This window comes from Sus scrofa, chromosome 3 (assembly GCF_054392235.1).
Source record: "Sus scrofa isolate SSC_HxYL_T2T_F1_AM1 chromosome 3, Sscrofa_HxYL_maternal_Yorkshire_Landrace_v2.0, whole genome shotgun sequence".
Classification (NCBI taxonomy): Eukaryota; Metazoa; Chordata; class Mammalia; order Artiodactyla; family Suidae; genus Sus; species Sus scrofa.
In genome coordinates this window covers 63668964-63696421 of record NC_139385.1, presented here as the reverse complement: position 1 = coordinate 63696421, position 27458 = coordinate 63668964, and the positions used below count along the sequence as shown (strand labels likewise).

General features: G+C 44.2%; 1 protein-coding gene across 1 annotated transcript in view; it reads left to right on the top strand.

Moving 5' to 3' along the window:
- Positions 1-23505, top strand: part of IL18RAP (interleukin 18 receptor accessory protein) — a 32232-nt gene extending 8727 nt beyond the window's left edge. Inside the window, 8 exon segments of the mRNA XM_085016091.1 lie at positions 6479-6626; positions 10946-11011; positions 12507-12630; positions 15978-16129; positions 18218-18355; positions 21722-21895; positions 22947-23302; positions 23305-23505. Of these exon segments, the coding sequence (XP_084872217.1) occupies positions 6479-6626; positions 10946-11011; positions 12507-12630; positions 15978-16129; positions 18218-18355; positions 21722-21895; positions 22947-23302; positions 23305-23364 (1218 nt within the window). The 3' untranslated portion in view covers positions 23365-23505.
- The last annotated feature ends 3953 nt before the right edge of the window (positions 23506-27458 follow it).

The window sequence follows — 27458 nt, the reverse complement described above, 5'->3', positions numbered from 1 at the left end:
GGTGACTAGACATCTGAATGAAAAGTAGGCAAATGATGGCGGTTGTTAAAATGGTACTTTTTTTTTTTTTTTTTTTTTTCCTTTTTAGGGCCACACTGGAAGCATATGGAAGTTTCCAGGCTAGGAGTCGAATCAGAGCTGCAGCCACAGGAACACTGGATCTGAGCCACATCTGTGACCTACACAGCAGCTCATTGTGATGCCAGATCCTTAACCCACTGAACAAGGTTAGGGATTGAACCCAAATCCTCATAGATACTGCTTGGGCTCATTACCACTGAGTCACAACAAGAACTCCAAAACCATACCTTCTGAAGCAGATTTGGGTGGGTCATTATGGTTATGTTTCATGAATTGTATGTGTTGTGCATGTGCTTACACACACACAGAGTATTCTGGAAAGTCACAGACTTCAGGGAAGCAGTGTGTCACTAAAAGTGATGACATTAGGCAAAAAATAATACCCAGTGTTCCTTTCCTTCATGCTAAATCCTAGGTACCCAGAAGGAGGGTGGGTCACACCTAAGATTTTCTCGGAACAGACGACACTAACACTGGCTGAGAGAATGAAGACACAGTGTTACTGAATTCAGATGAAACTGCTGACCAGGGATGCACCTGCCAGTTCTATAGAATTATCCAAGTGAAATAAATACATGAGCTGGATTCTATGGTGGTTCCAAAATATTTTTTTTCTTTTTATAGCCGCACCTGCAGGATATGGAAGTTCTCTGGCTCAGGGTCGAATCAGATGCAGTTGCAGGTCAAATCAAAGCTACAGATATAGCCATGGCAACACTGGATCCAAGCCACACCTTCAACCTAAGCTGCAGCTTATGGCAATGCTGGATCCTTAACCCACTGAGCAAGGAAGGGATTGAATCGCATCTTTCCAGAGATGACGATGGGTCCTTTACCCGCCGAGCCACAGCAGGAATTCCCCCAAATATTTTTAATAGACACATCAAAAACTTTGGCTTGGAGATTCCTTTTTTTAAAAAAAATAACATTCTTATCTTTATTTTTAGTGACTTTTTTCACTTATTATTATTATTGTAATAGTTCTTTTCCCAATACGATTTTTTTTCTACTGTGCAGCATGGTGACCTAGTTATGGCTTGAAGATTCTTAATTGATATATTGAATAATCAGGAAATCATTATTAAAGCGAATGATCTATTCTTTATCCTAATATTTTCCTAACGTATAAAACTACAACGAAAAAATAGCTTTGGCATTAGCAGATTCCATCAGAAACAGATGATAGTATATTAATGGGAGGGCGTTTCATGTCCTTTAGCTCAGCATGTCTTTGGCACGAGGCAGAATTACAATGCGGGGCAGTGGAGAAGACAAGGACCTAGGGCACTGAGACAGGGGTGCCTGTGACACCACCACAACTTCTGTCAGTGGGACTGTGCCCCAAGCAACATTTCCATCGGTGGTTTAAGACAACCTCACTCACAGGCCACAAGGTTGACGTAGCCACCAGGTTGTTTTTGAGCCCCTGTGTTCCATGGAATTTTTGCACATAGATCTGCCACTTCTGGTTTCCTTTGGCCTCGTTCCTGTGGTCACTGGCCCTGGTGGCATTCTGTGGGCTCAGGGACAGGGTGAGCCTGGCCAGACCGAGTTCGATGCAGTTCCAGGTAGGGAAGAGGTAAAGATTATTTAGATTCAGTTTTTGGAAACTCTCTCCAAGGTCCACACATTGGCCCATTCATTTGTTCCCACTGTGAAATTTCGGAATCCTGGACAATTTCCTACCATCCGTGAAATGCTGCAGTCTGCCCTTGTCACCTGTCAGTTCTCTCTAGGACTTCTTGAATCCTTTATTCAGTTCACACTGATACTAGATGCTTCTCTTTCCATATTTTGTTTTTTTGTTTTTTTTTTTTAGATTCTCCCTCAGCATGTGATATTTCCCAGGCCAGGGATCGAACCTTGCACCACAGCAGTGACCCAAGCCATAGCAGCGACAATGCCAGATCCTTAATTCACTAGGCCACCAGGGAACTCCCCATATTTTCTTCTTGACTATTTCACCTCTGAGCAAAACAAAGAATTTCCATTGAGGCCTCTCTTTCCTACAAGCATCATTTCTGACTGTGTTATGAGAAAGGGTTTCCCATCATTTTTGACACAAATTGTTTGGCCTTTTATCTCTTTTCTTTGATGTTTTGTTTGAGTTCCAGCTCATAAAGTCTTTTTTCAAAAATTTTTATTATAGTCGATTTACAATATTCTGTCAATATCTGCTATTCAGCAAAGTGCCCTGGTCATATATATATATATATATATATACACACACACATACACATATATATTCTCTTTCTCATATTATCTTCCATCATGTTCCATCACAAGTGATTGGATGTAGTTGTCTGTGTTGTACAGTAGGACCTCATCGCTTACCATCTCATAAAGTCTTTTTTTTTAATAATTTTTATTTTTTTCATTGTAGCCGGTTTACAGTGTTCTGTCAATTTTCTACTATACAGCAAAGTGACCCAGTCACACATACGTATATACCTTCTTTTTCTCACATTATCCATCATGCTCCATCACGAGTGACTAGATACAGTTCCCAGTGCTAGACAGCAAGATCTCATTGTTATCCACTCCAAATGTAATAGTTTGCATCTATCAACCCCAGACTCCCAGTCCATCCCACTCTCTCCTCTGTCTCATAAAGTCTTAATGATACATCCTAAGACACTCACAAAAAAAAAAAAAAAAAAAAAAAAATAGGCACTTGGAAGTTCCTGCTATAGCTTACAACAGGACTAGTAACAAGCCCAACTAGTATCCATGAGGACGCGAGTTAGATCCCTGGCCTTGCTCAGTGGATTAAGGATCTGATCTTGCCATGAGCTGTGAGGGTAGATCACAGACAAGGCTCAGATCCTGAGTTGCTGTGGCTGTGGCATAGGCCTGCAGCTGTAGCTCTGATTCGACCTCTAGTCTCACTTGGTTATTACTCCTCCTGCTCAAGGTGCAGCTTCAGTCTAGTTACAACTCTGCATCTTCTCCTCTGTGTTACTTTCTCCTGTGACTTTTGTCACACCTTCACTCCAATTCCTGTTCTGCACATATTATTACTGCGTTCTCCAGAGTCTTCCACCTCTGAGTTTTACCTCATGCTCCGAAGCTTTCTTTCTTTCTTTCTTTCTTTTTTTAATCTGACTTTTTTTTTTTTTTCGGTCTTTTGTAGGGCTGCACCCGTGGCATATGGAGGTTCCCAGGCCATGGGTAGAATCGGAATTGTAGCCACTAGCCTAATACCACATCTCATGACAGGATCCAAGCCTTGTCTGCGACCTACACCATAGCTCTAGGCAACTCGGGATCCTTAACCCACTGAGCGAGGCCAGGGATCAAACCCAAGTCCTCATGGGTCCTAGTCAGATTTGTTTCTGTTGAGCCACGATGGGAACTCCAGAAGCTTTCTTTTATGTTTTTATTTATTTTTTAAGGGTTATAAATTTTATTTATTTATTTTTTTATTACTCAATGAATTTATTACATTTGTAGTTGTACAATGCAGAAGCTTTCTTTTAAATGGGTCTTGATCCCTGGGATCACCTGGTAGATATTTAACTTTGTCCCACTTCTTGGCCTAATTTTACTCACTGCAGCCACCCCACTCTGACCAGCTCTGACCCTCTGCTCAGCTCCTTGCCAACCTACTGGAAATTCTTTCTTGGACCACAGGAACCACACCAGAGGTTTGGAGCAGGGGAATTCCTGCTTCTGCGAGTCAGCAGGCCAAGTGGAAGGGAAATTCCTCAATCAGGACATGAAACTCAGAGGTAGAAAAAAGTAGATTCATTCTCAGATCTCACGAGGTCTGTGATGTGGAGCAAAACACAAACATCAGAACCTCAGTTTTCTTGTCTATAAAAATGGAAGACATAGAAGCTGTGTACACCAGGTCAGAGAGTCCTTTGAATTCATTTCCTGTGAGATAATGCATGAGAAAAAACTTTAGTCTACAAGGTAATAGGTAATAGGTTCTACTTAGAGGTAATAAGTTCTAATTATTTTGCTATTTTTTTTTTTTTTTTTTTTTTTTTTTTTTTTGTCGTTTATCTCTTTTCTTTTGCCTGCAGGAGTGAGGGACACACCTCTGGTGCCTTAGTGGGAAATTGGAAGGCCAGGTGCTTCCTGGAGGTTGAAGGATTAATGATGGCAGAATTAATGATATACAGTAATACTCCAACATTCAATACATATTACTGGGTCCCTACCACATCCTAGACCTTAAAGATGCACATGTGGTTGTGGTAGTCTTTGCTTACATTTATAAGAGCCTCCCTGTTTGGCTGCCCATCATTTTTCGAAAAACGTCTGATCCCGTGACACTTATATTTCAAATCCTTTCTCCCTGTTCTACGTGTATCTGTCCCCCATCGCTGACAAAGATCTTCCTCTTGCTGGCCCTGCTTGCTGGATCCTGAAGACACAAAGATCAAACACATCAGCATGCGTCCTCCTTTCACCTTGACCTTGTTTCCTATGCACAGGCTTTCTTTCCTTCAAGTGCTCCTAGAATGTCAGTTACTTTCACTTGGCTGCTTCCTGCACATTTTTCAAGGCCCTGATTAGTTAGACTGGGGGAAGCCGCTCTGCCTCTTATGAGCTGAGGCAGAGCCACCTGACTGCCAGTACTTACTGCTCAGACCTGCATCCTTGGACTGAGAGCTGGCTGAGCACAGGGTTGTATATCTGTTCCTCTCCATGTGTCCAGGACCAACTATATGTCTTGGTACAAATGCCACCCTCATCAATGCCAGAGAAGGTCCCTAGGCACATTATTTCTGTAAAAGGGTTACAACGATGAGGGAGGTCGTGCCCCCTGCTGTGGGAGCAGCAGTGACTGACTCTGCTCTGGGAGTCTGATAACTTACTTCAATGAGGGTGAACCCTTGAGCTGGAGTTGAAGGTTGAGCAGTAGGCTCCTCATTGGGGAAAAGTGGTAGGAGATGTGTGGGCGGAGAAAGAACGCTGTTACATAGGGAATGAAAAGTGGGTAGATGGGAAGCGGCAGGAAATGAGTCTGGGAAGGAATGGCAAGATTGGGCTGTGAAGAATTGCGAACTTTTTTTTTTCTTTTTAGGGCTGCACTTTCAGCATATGGAAGTTCTCAGGCTAGGGGTCAAATCAGAGCTGCAGCTTCCAGCGTACACCACAGCCATGGCAGCATGGGATCTGAGCCATATCTGTGACAATCCACAGCTTTATCCTTAACCCACTGATCCTTAACCCACACTGATTGCGTCCAAGGATCGAACCCAAATCCTCATGGATCCTAGTCAGGTTCTTAACAGGCTGAACCACAGTGATAATAACTCCAAGAACTGTGGACTTTATCCTCAAGGCAAAGGAGTGTCTTTGATGGATTCTAAGTAAGAGAGAGAAAAGTTCATAATTATGTTTCAGTTCTCACTCGACTTTGAGTCCACTATGAGTTAGACAATTGTTTATCAATCATCAGTCAATTGTTTATCAATCATCAGTCCTTCTTTATCAAACTAGGTATGCCTATTTAGTGTTTTACCTAATGTTTTTAATTTAAATTTTATTCTTTTATTAGAGTTCAATATCTTATTAAAGAGGAGACTTTATATAAGTCCAATACACAGAAAAATCTATTATCAATGTCCAGAAATATAAATGTGTGTGTTTTTAAAAAATTCATTTAGGTATTGGCTACTTAGAACACCATGAGATTTCTAGAACAGTCTCCAAGATCTGAGTCATACTTTGGAATTATCAGGTTAATTAGTTTGGGCTGAACTAATTTGATCTGGTGTCTTGATCTCCATATATAATATCAGTGTCTTTGAAAATGACTCTTGGGAGTTCCCTTCATGGCTCAGTGGTTAATAAACCCGACTAGGATCCATGAGGATGTAGGTTCAATCCCTGGCCTCGCTCAGTGGGTTAAGGATCCAGCGTTGCCATGAGCTGTGGTGTAGGTCACAAATGCAGCTTGGATCCCCCATGGTTGATGTGGCTGTGGTGTAGGCCAGTAGCTCTGATTCAACCCCTGGCCTGGGAACTTGCATATGCTGCGAGTGTGGCCCTAAAAAGAAAAAAAGAAAATGCCTCTTGTTTCAAGTAGGACTCTTACAAATACGTTTTTTGAGCAGAATCTTTTCTTTTTCATAGTTACTATACAATATTGGCTTTATTCCCCATGTTGTACAATATATCCTGGTAGCTTGTTTTATACATAAGGGTTTGTACCTCTTAAACCCTTACCCCTTAGAGCAGAATCTTTTCATAGGGTGAGGCTATTACATTCTGCTGTGTCCTTATATCAGATTGAGCTGTCCCTTCCCTGTTTCAAATTTGGGGAGTTTTTCTACAGGTGAATTTAATGTTAGTGGTAATTCTCTGGTTAGCAACAGTGATTTAATTTAATTTAATTTTTATTTATTTATTTATTTATTTATTTTGTCTCTTGGATTAGAATGGAAAACTACTCTCTGAAAAGAGCAACCCAATTGAAGTGGATGAAGTCTATGACTATCACCAGGGCACATACGTGTGTGACTACACTCAATCGGATAATTCAAGGTCATGGACAGTCAGAGCTGTTGTTCAAGTGAAAACCATTGGTAAGCGAGAGTTTTGGTTTCAATATTTGCGATTTTAACCCCAATTACCCAACTAAAGTTATCTTTTCTGGTTTAGTGATATTTTTCCTTTTTGAGGGGGAAAAAACAAAAAGAGAGATAGTCATACCGTGTAGTCATGTAAAGCCTGAAGTGTTGGTAAAAATCAGTTTTGCCATCAACCTAGAATCCATCCTCCAAGGAAGGCTTAGTTCTGGATCATATTCAAATTGTCACAAGTTGGATTTTCTGCTCATCAATCCTGGCTTGTTGTGTGATAAATTACAAAACAAGATGAAATATTCATGCACAGAAATAAACAGTATTAAATCCTTCACCCGTAAGAAATAAATTTTTAAAAATATGAAATATCTCGCACCCAGCGGTGAGTGACACCCATGTACCTCTCGCCAGCTTTAATAATAATGGTTTCTCCACATGCTAGAGTCTCACTTTTTCTTGAACGAAACAAACATTACAGATATAGCTTGAGGTCTCTGCCCTCAGCCCTTCCCACTTCCTCTGTTCGCAGATGTCATCCACAATTAGCTTGTATCCTTTCCATTTATGTGTTGGCTACATAAGTATGTATCTGTCAGTAAAACAGCATCTTGTTTTGTGTTATAAGACATGTTCTGTCTTATAGACACATGGTATTGCTCTTGGCGTTGGTTTGCCAGCATACACCCCATCAGCAGCAGATCCCCGTGGCTCCCAAATAATATTTGGTGGATTCAGACTTTCCAATTGGGGTCAAGCAGACTTTCTTTTTTCATACAAAATTACATTTCCCTGGCTACTAACCCAGTTGAATATGTGGTCATATGTTTACTCTTCTGTGACGTGTCTGTTTGGGGCCTAGCCTTCCCTTGGGTCCTTGTGATTAGATTCACAGGCATCAGCATGGATAAACTCTACAATGTAATTAATTTAAGCATGGCTTGTCTCAAAACACAACCGTACAGAATGGTTGACTTCGCTTTTACTAAGTATATTCATCATATTTACTCCCTCTTCCTTCATGGCAAGATGCAAACCACTAGAATCCATGAGGAGTACCATGAGACCCAGCCAGACCTCCCTGCTGCTTCCTGGCTCTTGTGCTCTCCACTACTTTGGACTCCAGCAATTTAAATGTGTATTTCACTGTTCCTTGGATGAGAAGTTTGTGGGGGCAAATGCCCCCACACGCCCGCTCTCACTCAGGCAGTTACTCACCCCATCAAATTTTCAGGGGCAAAATTCAAGGGTGCCTGGCCACACAAGTCACACCTTTGACACCTTCTCTGACATCATCCCTGTCTTCCTCATCTACTCATTTGTTCTCCCATTTACTCATTCTTCTTTTTTACTTTTTTTTTTTTCTTTTTGTCTTTTTTGCCTTTTCTTGGGCCGCTCCTGCGGCATATGGAGGTTCCCAGGCAAGGGGTCAAATCAGACCTGTAGCCACCGGCCTACGCCAGAGCCGCAGCAACGCGGGATCCGAGCCGCGTCTGTGACCTACACCACAGCTCACGGCAATGCCGGATCCTTAACCCACTGAGCAAGGCCAGGGATCGAACTCGCAACCTCGTGGTTTCCAGTCGGATTCGTTAGCCACTGTGCCACGACGGGAACTCCTCCCATTTACTCAATCTTACAGCCATATTTGTCAGACAGCTAATGTGTGTCAGGCCCTGGGCTTGGTGCTAAGGAGGTAAGGCCTTCCAGAACTTACCACCTTGTAGGGCAGACGGAGAGGAATCAGTCCATCACAATTCAACGTGATGAGTGGAGAGGAGCAGAAGCAGGGGACATGGGGGAGGCCCAGCAAAGCCAAACCTGGGTACCCTGACTCCACGTGAGAACTGAGGGGTGAACAAACTAACCCAGTGAAGGTGGGAAAGATGCCATTCCAGGCAAAGAGAGCACCACAGCTCATGTCCAGGAAATGAGAGAGCGCCAGGAGCATTCCAGGAGAAAACGATCAGTGGAGGGTGTCTGGAAGCAGAACTGACATCACATTGTTCTAGTAAGTTTGGCTTTATCTAAGGAACAATAGGAGCCATTGAGGGTTGTGAGGGGAAGAGTGGCATGAATAGATCTGGATTTGAGAGAGCTCACTCTGCTTATTGTGTAAGAAATGGATTTGGGGGAGTTCCCATCACGGCTCAGAGGTAACGCATCCAACTCGTATCCATGAGGACGCGGGTTCAATCCCTGGCCTCACTCAGTGGGTTAAAGATCTGGCATTGCCATGAGCTGTGGTGTAGGTCGAAGATGAAGCTCGGATCCTGCGTTGCTGTGGCTGTGATGTAGGCCAGCAGCTGGTGTCCCACAGGAGATGGAGCGGCATGTGGGAACCCAGGAGAACAGTCCTGGGCTCAGTGCAAAAGTATCCCGAAGAGAGGGGGTGGCAGGGCCTCATACCATGAGGCTTGGGAACTGACCATGGGATTTGGGAAGCAGGTGGTCATTTACATCAGTAAGTGGGTACTGGTGGAGGGTGGAGAGGAGGGCAGTAGAGGAAGTGAAACTGATGATGATGACGACGATGACGTATAGAGAGCATTCGAAGGCCAGACAACTGGCAGGGAAGAGGCCTGGAGAGTGAGCTGCCCCATGGAGCTGGAGCATAGGTAGCAGGCTGACACTGGGGGAGAACAGGGAAGGGCCTGAGACTCTCCAGAGGCACAGGGAAGGAGGAGCCCACAGTACTCAGCAAAGTGAGGGGGAAGGTGAGCCTCTGAGCCTGGAAATGTCCACCCCAAAGAGGGGAGGGTTCCCAGGAGAGTGTGCCCAGCAGGGTTGGCACAACTGAGAGGGAAAGCGGATGAAAAAGTCACTTGTTCTCCATGTCCATGAATATGTTTGTTTTTTTCTGTAGAAAAGGGGAAGGAGTGGGATGGACTGGAGTTTGGGGTTAATGGATGCAAACTATTGCATTTGGAATGGATAAGCAATGAGATCCTGCTGTATAGCACAAGAAACTATATCTAGTCTCTTATGATGGAGGATAATGTATGTATATGTATACACACACACACACATACACACACATCTGGGTCACTTTGCTGTATAGCAGACATTGACAGAACACTGTAAAATCAACTATAATTAAAAAAAATTTTAGGAGTTCCTGTCATGGCACAGCAGAAACGAATCCAACTAGGAATCATGAGATTTTGGGTTTCATCCCTGGCCTCGCTCAGTGGATTAAGGATCCAGTGTTGCCGTGAGCTGTGGTGTAGGTCGCAGATGTGGCTCGGATCTTGCGTTGCTGTGGCTGTGGCGTAGGCTGGCAGCTGTAGCTCCAATTCGATCCCTAGTCTGGGAACCTCCATATGCCGTGGGTATGACCTTAAAAAGCAAAAAAATAAATAAATTAAAACAACAACAAAAATCAGTTGTGTTCAGTGGATTCAAGTGCAAGGAGGCCACTGGTAACTTTGGTCAAAGCAGTTTCGGTGGAGTGAAACTAGACTCAGGGGAGGTGAGAGGCAGAAATCTGACTGCATGGGAGGTGAGGGAAAGGAGGACCTGAGCACCTGGTGCTCTTGCAAGAACTTGGCCGGGACAGAAGGAGAATGAATGGGGCAGGGATTTGAGGTGAAGGGTTTTTTCTCTTTTGTTTGAGATGGAGAGACTGAGAATAGATATATACTGATGGGAAAATGGAGAGAGAGGGACATAAAGTCAAAGATACATGAGGATGAGGGTGTAAATGAAGGATGGACATCCCTGAGAAGTAAGAGGGGACCGTGTCTAGAGCAGAGGGGATGGATTTTCCTTTCTCAGGAAATGGGACATCTTGAGGAGGGAGTTTGATGGTGGCGGCCTCTTTGAAAGTTTGCAGCAGGAAGTTGAAGGATTAATGGTGCGTGACAGGCTGAGCTCACCTTTATTTTGAAACACACCATGAATTTGAGGATGGGGAGGGGTGGACTTGGATCGGGTTGATCTGTGCATTTTCTCAGGCAGGTTCTCCTTCACGTTGGATTACTCAGCCAAATGCACCAAAGAGCAATCTTGGAGGAGAAATGGGGCAGGGGTTCGAGTCTGTAATGGGCAAGCAGGGCTGGTGGGGAAGAAAATGCACCCAGGATGATGTGGATGTATCAAGGACTCATGTGTTGCTGACACTGGAAACCTGATGTCACAGTCATTTCTGGAGGCATGATTTTCACGTGGCAACTTGAACCTCTAGCCTGGTGGATTTGGGATAAACTTTGAAGGGAAAGTTCCAAAACATTTAGATCAAAGCGTGACCATGGACTCCAATCTTCAGCAGCTAGGCCTTCAGATTTCCCCGTGCAAATAATGTGTTTCTTTTCATCTTTTAGTGAAGAACACTAAACTCAAACCAGATATTCTGGATCCCATCAAGGACACACTGGAAGTGGAACTTGGTAAGGTGGGTGGTGTCACCGCCCTTGAATGACATTGAGCTTCTGGGAGCAGGTGTAAGTGTGATTCAAGGAAGAGTGTCAGATTTCAAGTCAAACAGGGTTGGTTGTGAAACTGGACTCAGCCACTGACTAATTTTGTGACCATATACAGTTACTTAATCTTTCGAAGCCTCAATTTATAAATCTGCAACTAAACAAAATAAAACCAACCTCGTGAGATTGCATTGATAAATATGGGATGATGAATGTTATATGACTCGTATGTTGGGCATGATCAATAGATTTTTTTTTTTTAAGATTCTTTTTTACTCCACCCAGAAACAAGGCGTTATATAGATTAGTGAAGTCCGTTGGTAAAATCTATACATTTAACCAATTTGCCAACCTCGATAGCATTAACCTTTTTGAAGATAGTGTTTGGTCTGGCCTTTAAGATAATCATAGGAGAATAATACAAATAACTTGTATTCCAAAGGAGACTCTTCTTTCGGGTGGAGTGAGGAAAAGTGATTCCCTGTGGTCCCCTTCGATTTTTTCAGCTTTGATAACATCTACACAGCCAAACAAGATCTGCTCTATTAAAAACCAAGTGTTGTTTCCATAAGCGTTCTTTTAAATGCTTGGAAGCTATCAACGGAGAAAGAAATGTAAAAATAGAGACTATGGCAAAAGACCACTAGGTGGCGGTAGCGGTGTATCCTGACTATAGAAATAAAAATAATAACATGGGGACATCACAAGAATGGGGGGAAGAGAGGGGGAGGGAAGAAGGGGGGAGGAAAAAAGGAGGGGAAAAATAATTAATTCAAAATAGCCAAGTTCTATATGGTGTCAGTGGCTTTTAAAGTAGTACTGTAGGGAGAGCACTAAGGTGCAAAGGCGAGTTTTCAAATGAAGTTCTTAACCTATGTCATGGTTAAAATACTGAGTTTGCGGCACTACATACCTAAATGCCTTTCAGGGAAAATGAGTAGAATGAGGGCAGTGCAGTAACATGCATGCCTGTCCATAGTGCATTGTTCAAAATATGGCTGAATATCTAAATACTTTCTTCTTTAAATTACATGCCACCGAAACCTCAGGATTTTCATTTACTATGAAAATACTGGTTGGTAAAATATTTTTTATTGATACCTTGGTGCTATTTCAACAACAGCATCGGAAGACTGGACTGGTCATGGAAAATCTTCATTTTCCTAGTGTTTATCATTAAACCGCATCTGAAGCCTTTGTGCTATGACCATGCCAATATTTATTTTAAGAAGTACAGTCACAGATTTGAGATCTAAGTGTTACCCAGGAGAGACAAACATCCCTAGTATTATATATTTCTGAATGAGAGACAGGTAGACGTCTGGCTCTTTCTGGCACACCTGTTTTACCTGTGTAAACATGACTGCCTCAGGGAAAGTCTTCAGGTGGGATCTTCCTCCTGCACAGGACAAAGCGTTCTCATGGAATTCCTTCCCATTTTCTGTGGCCCCTTCATTTTCAGGAAAGCCTTTAACTCTTAACTGCACAGCACGATTTGGCTTCGAAGTTAACTTTAAACCTGTATTAAGATGGTACATCAAAGATTCTGACCAGGAGTGGGAAGCCCCAGCACCTGAGGGGAAAAGGTAAGAAGGAAATTAGAAAACTATTCTTTGCAACCCCCACGAAACGCTTCACCTTTTGAAACTACCCACATGAACGAACACACAGAGCTGAACAAATAGAGAGTTGACGCTGAAGCCACTAGCGCCAACTAGTGGTGTAAGTAAAAATATAGGAATGCAAAGTGCTAGTTTATCTTAAACACCGGGACCAAATGCATTTTTTCGATAAGGCCATAGAATGAAATATTTCAGGGTTTTTTTTAATTTTAATTTTTATTTTTTGTCTTGTTAGGGCCAAATCCATGGCATATGGAGGTTCCCAGGCTAGGGGTCCAAACAGAACGGTAGCCGCTGGCCTATGCCACAGCCACAGCAACACCAGATCCAAGTCCTGTCTGCGACCTACACCCCAGCTCACAGCAATGCCAGATCCTTAACCCACTGAGTGAGGCCAGGGATCGAACCTGTGTCTTCATGGATGGTAGTGAGATTCGTTTCCGCTGAGCCATGATGAGACCCCCTATTTCACTTGTTTTAAAGCTCAGTTTGAAGTGACTGCTTTGTACACCAAACTAACAAGCAGACAGACACTCTGACCCAGAGTGCTTGAATAGAAGCTCATGTCCATGAATAGAAGCTCATGTCCAACAAATGGAAAAGGAGTCTGCACCCCACCTGCCTCTCCCTGTCTCCCCCAGTGCCATCCATCCAGAGTGAGGGTCAATCAGGATCCAGCCCTGCAGTCATTAATGTCCGGAGTGTATCCAGAGAAAACAGCCTGTAAATGAGCCGTCTGATCAAAAATACATGAAATGAGGAGTGGTTGTTGCAATCCAACCTGGAAAAGGAGATTGAGTGGGATGTTTATTTATTTATTTATTTATTAGGCATGTTCAGAGCAGCTTTATTTACAACAGTCAAAAATTAAAACACTGTTACATTCATTCCTACAATGGATTACCATGAAGCAATAAAAAAGAAAAAAGATGAAAAAACTAACTAGAAAAGGGAGAACTAAGCTGAGGTGAAAACAATCAAAATAGCTATTCTGGCAGACTAGGCATTGGCTGGAGAGCGATACAAAGGAACTCTCTGGGGAGTTGGAAATTGTCGATATCATAATTTCCTCTTGTCAAAAATATACAGCTTGGGACTTGCTCTTGTGACTAAGGTCTATGAGGATGCAAGTTCAATCCCTGGCCTCACTCAGTGGGTTAAAGATCTGGCACTGCTGCAAGCTGTGGGGTGGATCTCAGATGAAGCTCAGATTTATTTATTTATTTATTTTTTTTTTTTTTTTGTCTTTTTGCCTTCTCTAGGGCCATTCCCACAGCAATATGGAGGTTCCCAGGTTAGGGGTCTAATCAAAGCTGTAGCCGCTGGCCCACTCCAGAGCCACAGCAACGTGGGATCTGAGCCACATCTTCGACCTACACCACAGCTCACGGCAACACGGGCTCTTTAACTTACTGAGCAAAGCCAGGGATCGAACCTGCAACCTCATGGTTCCTAGTTGGATTCGTTAACCACTGAGCCATGACGGGAACTCCTGAAGCTCAGATTTGACTCCTGGCCCAGGAACTTCCTTCCATATGTCACAGGTGTGGCAGTAAAAATAATTATATATAAATATAAGTATATATATACATATGTACGCACATACACACAGCTAAACATTGTGCACTTTAGGTATTACCAAAAAGAACCATATAATGATGATGAAGTAAGGTGTAGGGGAGAGGTGAATGTTTAAATGATACAAAAATGCCACGATCTTGATAATTGAGCTATCATTTTATTGTTGTCTGCACATGTTCTGGTATCTACCACTATTAAAGAAATTAAGAAAAGTAGTCTTATATTTGCCCAGACGTTTGCCAATGCCAGTTACCCTCATTCTTGCCTATAGATCCGGTTAGTGTTGAAATTTGAGATCTCTGTCTTGAAGTACTTGGAAGTTACAAAGTTTTATAAAAAACTAGACTTAATTTGTAACCCAGACGAGTGGGCAGAATTGACTAGGAAGACAGTTTGGATCCATGGAAAGAAACCTCTAGATATTTGGAGCTATTCGGCTCCTCACAAAGCTGGACTCCTGCCCCCGGAAGGGTTGAGGGTTTGGATGCAATCTGTCAATGTCACTAAAGGATAAATCCCTTGTGCGAGTTCCTGTCACGGTTCAGTAGTTAATGAGCCTGACTAGGATCCATGAGGATGCAGGTTCGATCCCTGGCCTTGCTCAGTGGGTTAATGATCCCGAGTTGCCATGAGCTGTGGCGTAGGTCACAGACACAGCTCGGATCCCAAGTTGCCGTATCTCTGGCATAGGCTGGCACTATAGCTCTGATTCGACCCCTAACCTGGGAACCTTGATATGCCATGAGTGCGGCCCTAAAAAGACCAAAAAAAAAAAAAAGATGAAGGAAATCACTGGATCCCCTATTAGGCTGACATTATATCAAAGTTGAAGGTAGTCAGGTATGATGAAGGACGCACTGACTTTACGCTTTTTGGGGTTTGTACCGCTGTTTTCTGCCTATTAGCAGTGTGACCCTTAACCCCTCCATCATGCCATCTATCACCTATGGACACCAGCCTCCACTCTGCAAGGCCCTGTGAGGAACAGATACTGTAGAGGCAATATGCTTATCACAGTCTCCGGCCAGGAGGAGGCAGTCGGTGAAAAAGAGTGGGGACCGTAGGCTCCAAATAAAACAGCCTAAAGCATCCTCCATAGAGCCAATACCCTTCAACGTGAAAATGGGCAGCTTCAGAGAATCCAAATTGTCACTCAGGGCTGAGAGTCACGTGTCCTGGATCAGACAGAAGGGCACAGACCCAGGAGTCAGGCGGCCAGTTCCCAGTGGCGTGCATTTGGACGGTCACCGACCTTGCATACCTAGTCGGAGCTGCTGGCCCAGTCAGGCCCATCACACCGTGACCCCGTGGGGTTCCTGTGAAGTGAGCAGTGGAGGTGATTCCACGATCTCCTCCACACTGAGTGCTCAGGGGACTAGAGGGCTCTCTGATCTCTAGGCAGGCCTCAGGAGAGGGTCCTCATTTCTCACATTATTCTTCAACTGCTGTATCTCTTTGTAAGGGGAGTCCTTGGAGTGAAAAAGATCAGATGAGGCCCTCAGGTAATTCTGTTCTAGTGTAAATGCCTAGAATGGTGCTTAGCCAATCCAATAATTTAATAGGAATCAAACTATCTATGAGCATCCTCTATTCTTCCGGCATCTCCTCAAATTATCTGATCCCACACCTCTTTTGAAAGCCAAACGATCGGTTGCTTATCGAGTTCCAAATACTGCAAATGGGTGTCCATCCGTTACTGAGGGGGTGTGGTGTTTTCTCTCCTCCCCTAGTGTTAAATCCACCATAAAAGACGAAGTCATTGAGCGCGTCCTCCTCTTGAAAGAAGTTACTCAGCGTGATCTTCGCAGGAAGTTCATTTGCTTTGCCCAGAACTCTGTGGGGAACATCACCCAGTCCATCCAGCTGAAAGAAAAGAAAGGAGGTGAGCCCGAAGGGAGGTCCACAGCTGCTGGCCCTGGGAGGAGAGGCCTTTCCTAATTGATAGTCATGGTGATGAGAGCCGCGGATGCGCCTAGAGGCTAATGTTCTGAGTAAGCGCTTGGCTTGTGTTGACTCATTCAGTACCGTGATCAAGGCCACACTACGAGTAAGTTGCACATCAGTGACCCAGAGCTAGTCCTCTTAACTGATATTCTGCATATGGAAGTTGTGTTAGATAAGCCTGGCATTCATTCATCCATTTGTTCACTCATTCGTTCATTCACTCACTCATGCATTCATTCTGCAAAGACCTGTGGAGCACGCCCTACGTGGAAAGTTTTGTGCTAGGATCTGACTCCCTTTCCTATTATCCTCCCCCTGGCTTCTAAATTCAGAGAATGGGATGGTCTGGGGTCAGAAGGTGGAGGAGAGAAAGACGATACAAAGAGTGAACTTGCTCAGTTTAGGTGTGATACTACAGATCATAGCCTTTTATTTATTTATTTATTTATTTGTCTGTTTAGGGCCACACCCCCAGCATATGAAAGTTCCCAGGCTAGGGGTTGAATCAGAGCTAGAGATGCCGGCCGACACCACAGCCACAGCAACTTGGGGTCTGAGCCGTGTCTAAGACCTACACCACACGCTGGATCCTTAAACCACTGAGGGAGGCCCGGGATCGAACACACCAGCTCATGATTACTAGTTGGATTCATTTCTGCTGCACCCCAAGGGGAGCTCCCCAGATCATAGCCTTTTAAACTGGAGTGGAAATTCCTAGTAAGGAACAGCTTTTAAATTTCTTTACGACTATGCTCAGAGATGAAAGTGATATCATTCATTCATTCAGTTAATAGAAATTAGAGAAGAAGCAAGGGGTTTTTTGGCCACACCCATAGCATATGGAAGTTCCCAGGCCAGGGATCAAGTCCAAGCTGCAGCTGCAACCTGCACCACAGCTGCACCAATGCTGGATCCTTAACCAGCTGCTCCACAGTGGGAACTCCAGAACAAGCAGGTCTCGAATGCTTGTGAGGCTCAAATACGACACATTTGGGGCACAGCCCCTAGTGGGTGTTCTGCAGAGGTGGGCAGAAGGTACCACATATTAGGTACTATGGCGGTGAGAAAAGCAGAGGTAGCGAGCTCCAGGCCTCAGGAGTTTAGTCTTTATTCAACAGGATGAATAATGAGTGAAAATAACCTAGGGAGTTTCCATCGTACCTCAGCAGAAACAAGTCCAACTAGTATCCAGGAGGTCTCCTGACCTCGAATCCTGACAAAGTTGATTCCTGACCTTTCCCAGTGGGTTAAGGACCTGGCATTGCTGTGAGCTATGGTCTAGGTTGCTGTGTTGCTGTGACCTCAGCCTGGGCTGGCTGCTGTAGCTCCCATTAGACCCCTAGGCATATGCCCCAGGTGTGGCCTTTAAAAAAACAAAAAAGAAAGAAAGAAAGAAAGAAAGAAAGAAAGAAAGAAAGGAAGAAGGAAAGAAAAAAGAAAAAGCAAATAATGTAAAATATGCAATAAGAGGGATGCAAATGGGTTGTGTGGACATTTTTGAGAGAAAATAAATAAAAGTGGTCTTCTGGCAGTTTCCCCAGGGAGCCACCCCATCAGGAACTACTCATCTTCCAGGGTTCTCTTGGGTTCATTTTAAGATCATTCCCTCAAATGTGATTGAAGACTCAAGAGAAATATTTCCAATAGCAGTAGTTTTGATTAAAAAACAGATGGAGAAATTTCCCCGTCACGGCGCAGCGGAAACAAATCCGACTAGGAACCATGAGGCTGTGGGTTTGATCCCTGGCCTTGCTCAGTGGGTTAAGGATCCAGCGTCTCAGTGAGCTGTGCTGTAGGTCTCAGACATGGCTGAGATCTTGCGTTGCTGTGGTTGTGGTGTAGGCTGGCAGCTGTAGCTCCGATTCGCCCCCTAGCCTGGGCACCTCCATATGCTGTGGGTACGGCCCTAAAAAGCCAAAAATAAAGGGGGTGCTGGAAAAGATAGTGGCGCTGGCCTGAATGTGGTCTTGGGGTGGGGGTGGGGGACTCATCTGCCTCTGCTCACAGCTGCTGCGTGTCCCCCCAGTGGTGTTCCTTTACATCCTCCTCGCCACCGTCATGGCCCTGGTGGCTGTGCTGACCACAGGTGCTCTCCTCTACAAGTACTGGATTGAAATAGTGCTGCTGTACCGAACCTACCAGAGCAAGGATGAGACGCTCCGGGGTAAGACAACCTGACGCATCTCTGACCTTTCCCCTCAGAACTGCCATAGAGGGAGGGGCTTGAGAAATGCATCGTCCCTGATGGATAAAGTCCTGATGGTCAGGCTCTGAGACCCCCACCTGCAGGTCTGGTGGCCTCGCACCTGAGGGACCCCAGTGGAGACACACCTTGTTTTCATCCCAGTTACCAGGAATCTCACCAACGATATTATTATAAGACACATTGGACTTGAAACTACTCTTTCTGCTCACCCACCTCAAGCAATGTGGCAGAAGACCCAAGATCTCCATGCCTTGGTTTTCTCCTCTGTAAAGCAGGATTGCCGTCATAAGCACAGTGGATGCCACGTGCGCTCACAGACTTAAGATGTCCTGAGCATTTAGAACATCATGTAGCACGACTTAAGAACCCAGTCCATGCCGGCTTGAATTACCTGAATTACCTGAGAGTGTGCCAGCTGTGTGTATCGGCGGCTGTAATTGTCACTGGCATCCTATGAGCCAGGCAGAGATGTGAATTCTGAGCCCCCCTTGGAACTGCTAGTGGGGGTTAACGGTTGGGGTTGGACCCAGGCGGTTTGGTGTAGAGCCCTCAATGGCTCTGGCCTCAGTTAGCCTCATCTGTCAAGTGTGGGGCTTGGAGATGGTGGAAATGTTCTTAGAAGCATGAAGTTCTGCAAAGTATTAGTACTATCCATGGAGTAGGGGTCAATTTTCCCATGAGACGGGATAGTAGCATTTATTCACATTTACTTCTTTAGAATAGAGAGCATTGTGTGTTTTTCTAGTCCTGGAAGGCTCGATGCTTAGAATGTTGGCAGTCTTAGTGAATGATTCTATTGCTTGGAGAGAACAGAATCTCATCTGCTGAATTCCAGTTACCCCTTTACACACCAGTGGTTTCCCCACCCCAGGAATTAATTGAAGAGCTGTCAGATCACTGGGGGAAAGGGGCAGTAAAGAAACGCATCAGGAGTTCCTGTTGTGGCTCAGCAGTAATAAACCCAACTGGTATCCATGAGGACGAGGGTTTGAGCCCTGGCCTTGCTCAGTGGGTTAAGGATCCGGCGTTGCCATGAGCTGTGGTGTAGGTTGCAGACACAGCTTGGATCCCAAGTTGCCTTGGCTGTGGTGTAGGCTGGCAGTTGTAGCTCCGATTGGACCCCTAGCCTGGGCATGTCCAAGGGCTGCACCTGCATCCCTAAAAATCAAAAACAAAAACCAGAAAAAAAAAAAGAAACTCATCATTCATACTTTTCTTTAGACCAATTATTGAGAACAAACACTAGAAGTTCTTAAGCCAAGAGTGGTTTTGAGATTTATTTGTTAGTAGCTTTTTAGCATTTTTGAATTGAACAAATTATCTCATCCCTGTCTTAACTGATCCTCTATACAACTTCATATTTCTTTTACTTTTTTTTTTTTTTTTTTTTTTTTTTTTTTTTGGCCTCATCCACTGCATATGGAAGCTCCCAGGCCCGGATCAGACCCTTGCCACAGTCGTACCCTGTGCCACAGCTGTGGCAACGCAGGATCCTTAACCTGCTTGCCACAAGAGAACTTCCAACACTATTTTTCTTTAGATACTAGAGCTTGCAACCATGAAGCACTTTAAATGTGCTCTCTCTCATTTGCACAACGTTTTAGTAATTGGATGGGGAGGCAGAACCCGGTTTTCAAGCACACTGATTCAGTGCACACTGCAGCCAATCTAATATTTTTTAGCAAAAATATGTTTCCTTTAAATGTCCCAAATTTTGGAAAGATATAGGGTGTCAGAATTGTGGAGATCCTTTAATATTTCCACTCTCTAACTGTATTACTAAAGAAATGTTGGCGTTCCCGCTGTGGCTTAGGCTTAGTGGGTTAAAGAATCTGGCCTTGCTCCACCTGTGGCGTGGGTCACAGCTATGGCTTAGATTCAGTCTCTGGCCTGGGAACTTCCCTATGCTGCAGGTGCAGCCATAAAATTAAAAAAAAAAAAAAAAAGGAAATGCAATGCTCCAGATTATACAAAAATCCTAGCATTCGGGATATGGAAAAACTCAGGGTGACTATGGTGTGTGTGGGTCACACAGTTGAACCACACATCATGTACCTGCTGGCCATGTCCCCTGGGCCTCCTCCTTCCCACATGGGCGATGAGGAGCTCCATGGACAGGCCTCCTGGTCTCTCTCTTTGATTTGGCTCTTGTCTTGGCTCCAGACCACCTCCGCTCCCTCTTCCTGTTCTGCTGCTAACACTTTTCTATGGCTTGCAGTTAGTTCTTTAGCACATCCCAGAATCACTGTGCATTTATAATAGTTGATTCAACAGAGGCATATGAGACCCTAAAAATACAAGTTCCAAAATACCGTTTTCCATCCTGAAAGGAGAGGAATGGATCCCCATCTTATCTAAGCTTGTCATACACATTTTCCCAGGCAGCCTGCCAGGAAGTTATTATTCTCTCATTTTCCATAAGGGTATTCAAACACAGATAGACGTGCCGTCAGCTCACTGATGTGCTGGGTGTTCTCGGTGCTTTGCTCACTGGATAGTATCATGCTTTGATGGAGCAGACGCTACTTTGGTGTGTAACTACTGAGACAGCAACGCTGCATCTGCAAAGCAAGCTCAGAGGAATTTTTGAGTACATGTGATTTAATCAGAGAAGGCCCCAGCTGTTGGATCTGAGCTCAGTGGAAATGCACAGATTTAAATCCCATTCTGGGTGGAAGATCCATACCCCTCAGCAGTGTAACTCTGAGAAGAACACAGATGCTGCTTTTTATTTTTATTTTATTTTTTTATTTTTTTGAAGGCCATGCCCATGGCATGTGGAAGTTCCCAGGCTAGGGGTCGAATCGGAGCTACAGCTGCCAGCTTACACCACAGCCACAGCAATGCAGAATCCAACCCGCATCTGTGACCTACACCATAGGTCACGGCAACACAAGATCTTTAACCCCCTGAGGGAGACCAGGGATCAAACCTGTATGCTCATGGTTCCTAGTTGGGTTCATTAACCACTGAGCCATGAAAGGAACTCCTGCTTTTTATTTTTTTTACTTTTTTTTTCTTTTTGTCTTTTTTTCTTTTTTGGCCCACACTGGGCCAGGGATGGAATCTGCGCCCATCGGGGATTGAACCGGCTCCGCCACAGAAACAAGCTGGATCATTAACCCACTATGCTGCAGCAGGAATTTCTGCTTTTTGTTTTTTAAATCAGTTCACTAAGGACCCCGATCTTAATTCTTACCCATTTACCATATGGTTTGAGCCTATGTAGGAGAGTAAAAAATAGGTCAGTGGAAAAAAAAAAAGCAGAGTTCCTGTCATGGCTTAGCATTGTGACTTACATTTCTTATTGTTCCTTTTCCTCAGATAAAAAGGAATTTGATGCTTTTGTATCCTATGCAAAATGGAGCTCTTTTGAGAGTGAGGCCACTTCATCTCCAACTGAGGAAAGCCTGGCTCTGAATCTATTCCCTGAAGTTTTGGAAAACAGATATGGATACACCTTGTGTTTGCTCGAAAGAGACGTGGCCCCAGGAGGAGGTAGGTCTTGCACGCCTGAAGAAAACAGAGCAAGATGGAGAGTTACACGCCATGACGGACAATAATATATATATATATGTATATAAAGAATGTCCATATATGTATGACTGAGTCCCTTTGCTGTGCAGCAGAAGCTGGCACAACACTGTAAATCAACTATAATTTTTAAAATTTTTCAAAAAGAGGGTTACACGCAAGCACTCACTACATTTTCCTGTCATTCTTTCTGGGGGGCTATTTATCTTCTGGAAGGTTTCATGAGCTTAGAACATCTTGGGCAACAACACGGAAAAACTTGTGTTGCAGAGATATGCTCTATCATCAAAAAACTTTATCTTCAGGAGTTCCCATTGTGGCTTAGCTGTTAAGGACCCAGTTGTTGACTCAGTGAGGATGCCGGTTCCATCCCTGGCCTCACTCATCAGGTAAAATATACAGTGTTGCCGAGAGCTACAGTGTAGGTCACAGAGGTAGCTCAGATCCAGTGTTGCTCTGGTTGTGGCTGTGGCATAAGCTGGTAGGTGCACCTCAGATTCAACCTCTGGCCCAGGAACTTCCATATGATGCAGGTGTGGCTAAAAAGACCAAAAAAAAAAAAAAAAAAAATTTCCATCTTCAGAAACAACAACAACTCAGCACTGGGTCCAGCAGACTCCCTGGACCTGGACCCAGCACTGGGCGCCCATCAGAAATGCAGACCTGACCTCCACTGCCTCCAATACCCCTGCCCAGGAGCCTGGGACATCCATGCCCCTGTCTTATCCCAGCCAAGTTTTCTCCAAGGAGCTTTGCTCCAAGAGGCATTGACAATTTAAGGAGACAGAACACAGGGGAGGAATGTGAACCTGATAGTCACTAGACACTAGAGCGTATCTTCAACTGTGGATAGAGTTGATCTAGAAGAAAGGATATAGAAATCCAGCCTTTCTTTCCTCTTTGCCAAAGAGTGTTCTTTGCAAGGTACCCAGTGGGTGGATCTGCGAGATTCAGGATGATCATGACTCAAGGTTTAACAATCACAACCGCGAATAATCAGATTCTTTCTTTCCAGCGTATGCGGAGGACATCGTGAGCGTCATTAAGAAAAGTAGGAGAGGGATATTTATCCTGAGCCCCCACTACATCAGCGGACCCAGTGTCTTTGAACTGCAAGCAGCAGTGAATCTTGCCTTGGAGGATCAAACACTGAAACTGATTTTAATTAAGTTCTCTTCCTTCCAAGAGCCAGAGTCTCTACCTCATCTAGTGAAAAAAGCTCTCAGGGTTTTGCCCACTGTCACATGGCAAGGCTCAAAATCACTTCCTCCCAACTCCAGGTTCTGGACCCAGTTGCGCTACCACATGCCTGTGAAAAGCTCGAAAGGATTCATGTGGAACCATCTCAGAATTAGCTCAGGGTTTTTTTCCTCTGGAAAAGAGTCAGTAAAAGAGAAACCACTGGGAGGCGCTCCCAGCCCATGGGATGGTGAGAAGACCCTGCCAGCCTCCCCCCCAACCCCTGCCCCGTTCCTGGCCTGTAGAGACCTTGACCAGAACACACAGCATGGATCAGGCTGATATCACATGGGAAGTGTTCTGCCAGTCCTGAGCACATCAGAGTGCACTGCAAATCCATGGCAGCTGTAGTGGGAGCCTCTGATCTCCTGGACTGGACAGAGGGCCAGCGCCTTCTCCAAACCTGCACACATTCAGCCCACAAGGTCCCTAGGATTATCCTAGTGGCCTGGGCAGAGTCAGCACATATGGGTACTTGGCTTTGTGGCAATGGACTTTTGTGTCTACTATGTATTATACACATAACTTTATATACCTTTGCAATCAAATAAAAATTATTTTATTAGAAACAAGTGATTTTAGCTTTGGCTAAATTACTCTGTGAAGAAGACAATTCTTATTCCAAGTCCTCCCATTCACCGGAGAACAGAAAACAAGTAGGTAAGGCAGAGATCGGAGGCCAAGGAGCAGACAGGGTCATGGTCAGGTCATGTGTCCTCATGGCAACTAAATGGAAGAGCCCTGTCCCTTGAGCTGATACAGCCCTGAGACAGGATACAGAGCCTGGGGAGCAGAGCGGGGTTAATTCCAGCTCATCTTTATCTTCTTGGCTTTTGTGCAGGGCTATAGGAAATAGGGACCAACTAGACCAAATGGTGTGGGCAATGAGGAGACAAGGAACAGACTAGCAGCTACGTACAAAGCGGAAAGGCAGGGGCAAGAGTCAGCAGCCAAGGGAACGCTCTGGGTAGTAAGTGTCTACACTGATAAAAAAGAGAGCAAGACTGGGGCTTGAACAAAGCTTTGGTCTGAGCCAGTTGTCTGTTGAGGCTGGTGGCCTGCTGGTCTCATCAAGCTTCTGCTATATGATGCTGGAGTACGAAGGAGGTACTTGGTAATTTTATTCTCACAGGTTTTTGTTCCTGAAGCTAAAATAGTGCTGTGGTCATACGTGAATGTTACTACCTTCCTGCTTTGTCTTCCCCGGTAGAAGGGAATGATTCACTTGAACAAAAAAGGAAAGCGGCTTCTGGACCTTTTTGCATGTAATCTGTCCCATCCACTGGTATGACTGTGATCCAGGTTTGGAGTGGCTTAAAGCCATTGTCGTCTGGCCACTGCCTGGTGCCTGTGTGAAAGGCTTTTGAGCTCTTTGGGCACAGAGGCACCCACATCACAAAAACCACTGTGGCTTTGGCATCAAGCAACATCCTTGTTTGGGAATCTCAGTGATAAAGTTAAAGATGAGTTCAAGGGTATAAATTATTCCTGGAGGAAGTTTCTTGTGGGAAGGCTCATTGTAGGGTCTCAGAAGGGAAGAATCCCTACTGTAATTTTGCCATTGTGATTTTGCCATGAGGATGCAGGTTTGATCCCTAGCCTTGCTCAGTGGATTAAGGATCCGGCATTGCCATGAGCTGGGGTGTAGGTCACAGACACGGCTCAGATCCAGCGTTGCTGTGGCTGTGGCTGTGGCATAGGCCCACAGCTACAGCTCCGATTCAACCCCTAGCATGGGAACCTCCATATGCTGCAGGTGAGGCCCTAAAAACACAAATAAATAAAGTTACAGAAATCAAGACAATGTAATATTGACTAATATTGTTCAATGGAACAAAATCAAGAATGCAAAAATAGACCTATAAAGATACGGTCTGCTGATTCTTGATAATGTTTCAAAGGTAATTAAATGAAGACAGGATAGAGTTTAAACACAGGGTATTAAGAAATTGGACATCAAATGCAATAAAATGAACCTGAAACCTTACACAAACATTAACTCAAAATGGACCATAGATCTAATTGTAAAATTAAACCCATACAAATTTTAGAACAAAATGTGACCTGGAATTAGGCAGAGTTCTTAGATATGACACAAAAAGCATGACCTGTTTAAAAAAAAAAAAAAAATTACGAGTTCCCATCATGGCTCAGTGATAATGAACCAGACTGGTATCCATGAGAATGAGTGTTCAATCCCTGGCCTGTTTCAGTGGGTTAAGGATCCTGCGTTGCTGTTGCTGTGGCTGTTGTGTAGGCAGGAAGCTATAGCTCCAATTTGACCCTTAGCCTGGGAACTTCCATATGTTGTGGGTGTGGTCCTAAAAAAATAAAAAGTATTAATGACGTGGATTTCAAAAAATTAAAAGCATTTTTTATGAGAAAATACTGTTAAAAGAATGGGGAAAAAAAGACTTAGACTTATAGAAAACATTTGAAAATCACATATCCGACAACAGTCTTGTATCTAGAATATGAAAAGATCTCTCTAAATTCAACAATAAAAAGCAAACTACCCAACTAAAAAAGCAGCAACAAACTAGAATAGACAACTCACTGAAAAGGATATGTAGGTGGCAAATAAGCCCATAAAAAGACATGCAGCATTATTATCCACTAGGAAAAAAGCACATTAAAACCACACACCAAAATAGCCCCCTCAAAAAAGACAAAGAAAAAAATCTGACAATGCCAAGTGCAGAGGACAATGTGGAACACCTGGAACTCTCGTGTACTTCTAGTGGGTGTGCAAATGATTCAGACCTCCTATAAAACAGCTTAACAACTGCTTACAAAGTAAAATATCCATTTACTATATATCCCAGAAATCCCATCCCTAGATATTTTACCCCAGAAAAATGAAAATTTATGTTCACACTCATACACATAATCTGTACAGTATAACAGTTAATAATCATCTATAACTGGAAACAATTCAATGACCTTCAACTAGTATGTATCAGTTTGGTCCAGCCAGGAGGCAGAAACCATACAGTAATTTTAAAGGGGAAACTTTAACATAAATAATTATTTGCCTATTAGAGAGTGACTATTAAAGATGCTGAAAGAACTCCAGAGCATCTTAGGGCTGAAGAAGAGCAGGAAGACAGACTTGGAAGGGTTCCTATCTGCAAGTCTGAGGTTCATTCATTGTGTTGGATGGAGAATTAAAATGACTCTGGCTCAGACCCTCAGTGTTGGCATAGAGTGAATCAATCAATCCGTCAATCAGTAATACTGTTGAATAAAAAAATACACAACCTGAAAGTTGAGAGTTAAGTTTTATTTGGGGCAAAATTAAGACTTAAGCCCAGGAGGCAGCATCTCAGGTAGCCCAGAGAAACTGCTCTGAGAGGCAAGGGAAGAGCTAGGATATATAGGAGTTTTCTTTGAAACAAAGGGCAGGAAACAGGAACAAAAGAGGCCTGGGCTCACTGCAATCATTCCTTTGATATGCACCTCCGCTATCAGGGCCAGTATCCTGAGTTTCACAGCCTGCAGGACTCACGGCTCTCACCCTCGGAGGTGAGGGCATTCACAGAGGAATGTGACTTTTTTGTTTGTTTGTTTTTTTGCCCTTTCTTGGGCCGCCCGTGGCATATGGAGATTCCCAGGCTAGGGATCTCGAATCGGAGCTGTAGACACCAGCCTACGCCAGAGCCACAACAACGTGGGATCCAAACCGTGTCTGCAACCTACACCCCAGCTCATGGCAATGCCAGATCCTTAACCCACTGAGCAAGGCCAGGGATCGAACTGGAAACCTCATGGTTCCTAGAAGGATTCGTTAACCACTGAGCCACGACAGGAACTCCGACTGTGACATTTTTTTATCCTTAACTACAGACAGGGCTGAAATACCACCCAAGGAGGAAAAGGGGGAATATCAGGATGTGACAAAGGTGAGGGGAGCTGCATGCAGCATCTACACATTTTAAAAAGTTTGTTGCTGATCTCCTGAAGGTGGCTACCAGTCACAAGGAGCAGACATCACCATGAAAGATATTAGTGTTTTTCTAGATATGAGGAGATGCAAGAATTGGGCACATAAAATCTTCTAAGAGTTCCTGTCGTGGCTCAGTGGTTAATGAATCTGACTAAGAACCATGAGGTTGCAGGTTCGATCCCTGGCCTTGCTCAGTGGGTTAAGGATCCAGCGCTGCCACGAGCTATGGGGTAGGTCGCAGATGCGGCTCGGATCCCATGTTGCTGTGGCTGTGGTGTAGGCTGGCAGCTACAGCTCTGATTAGACCCCTAGCCTGGGAACCTCCATATGCCGTAGAAATGG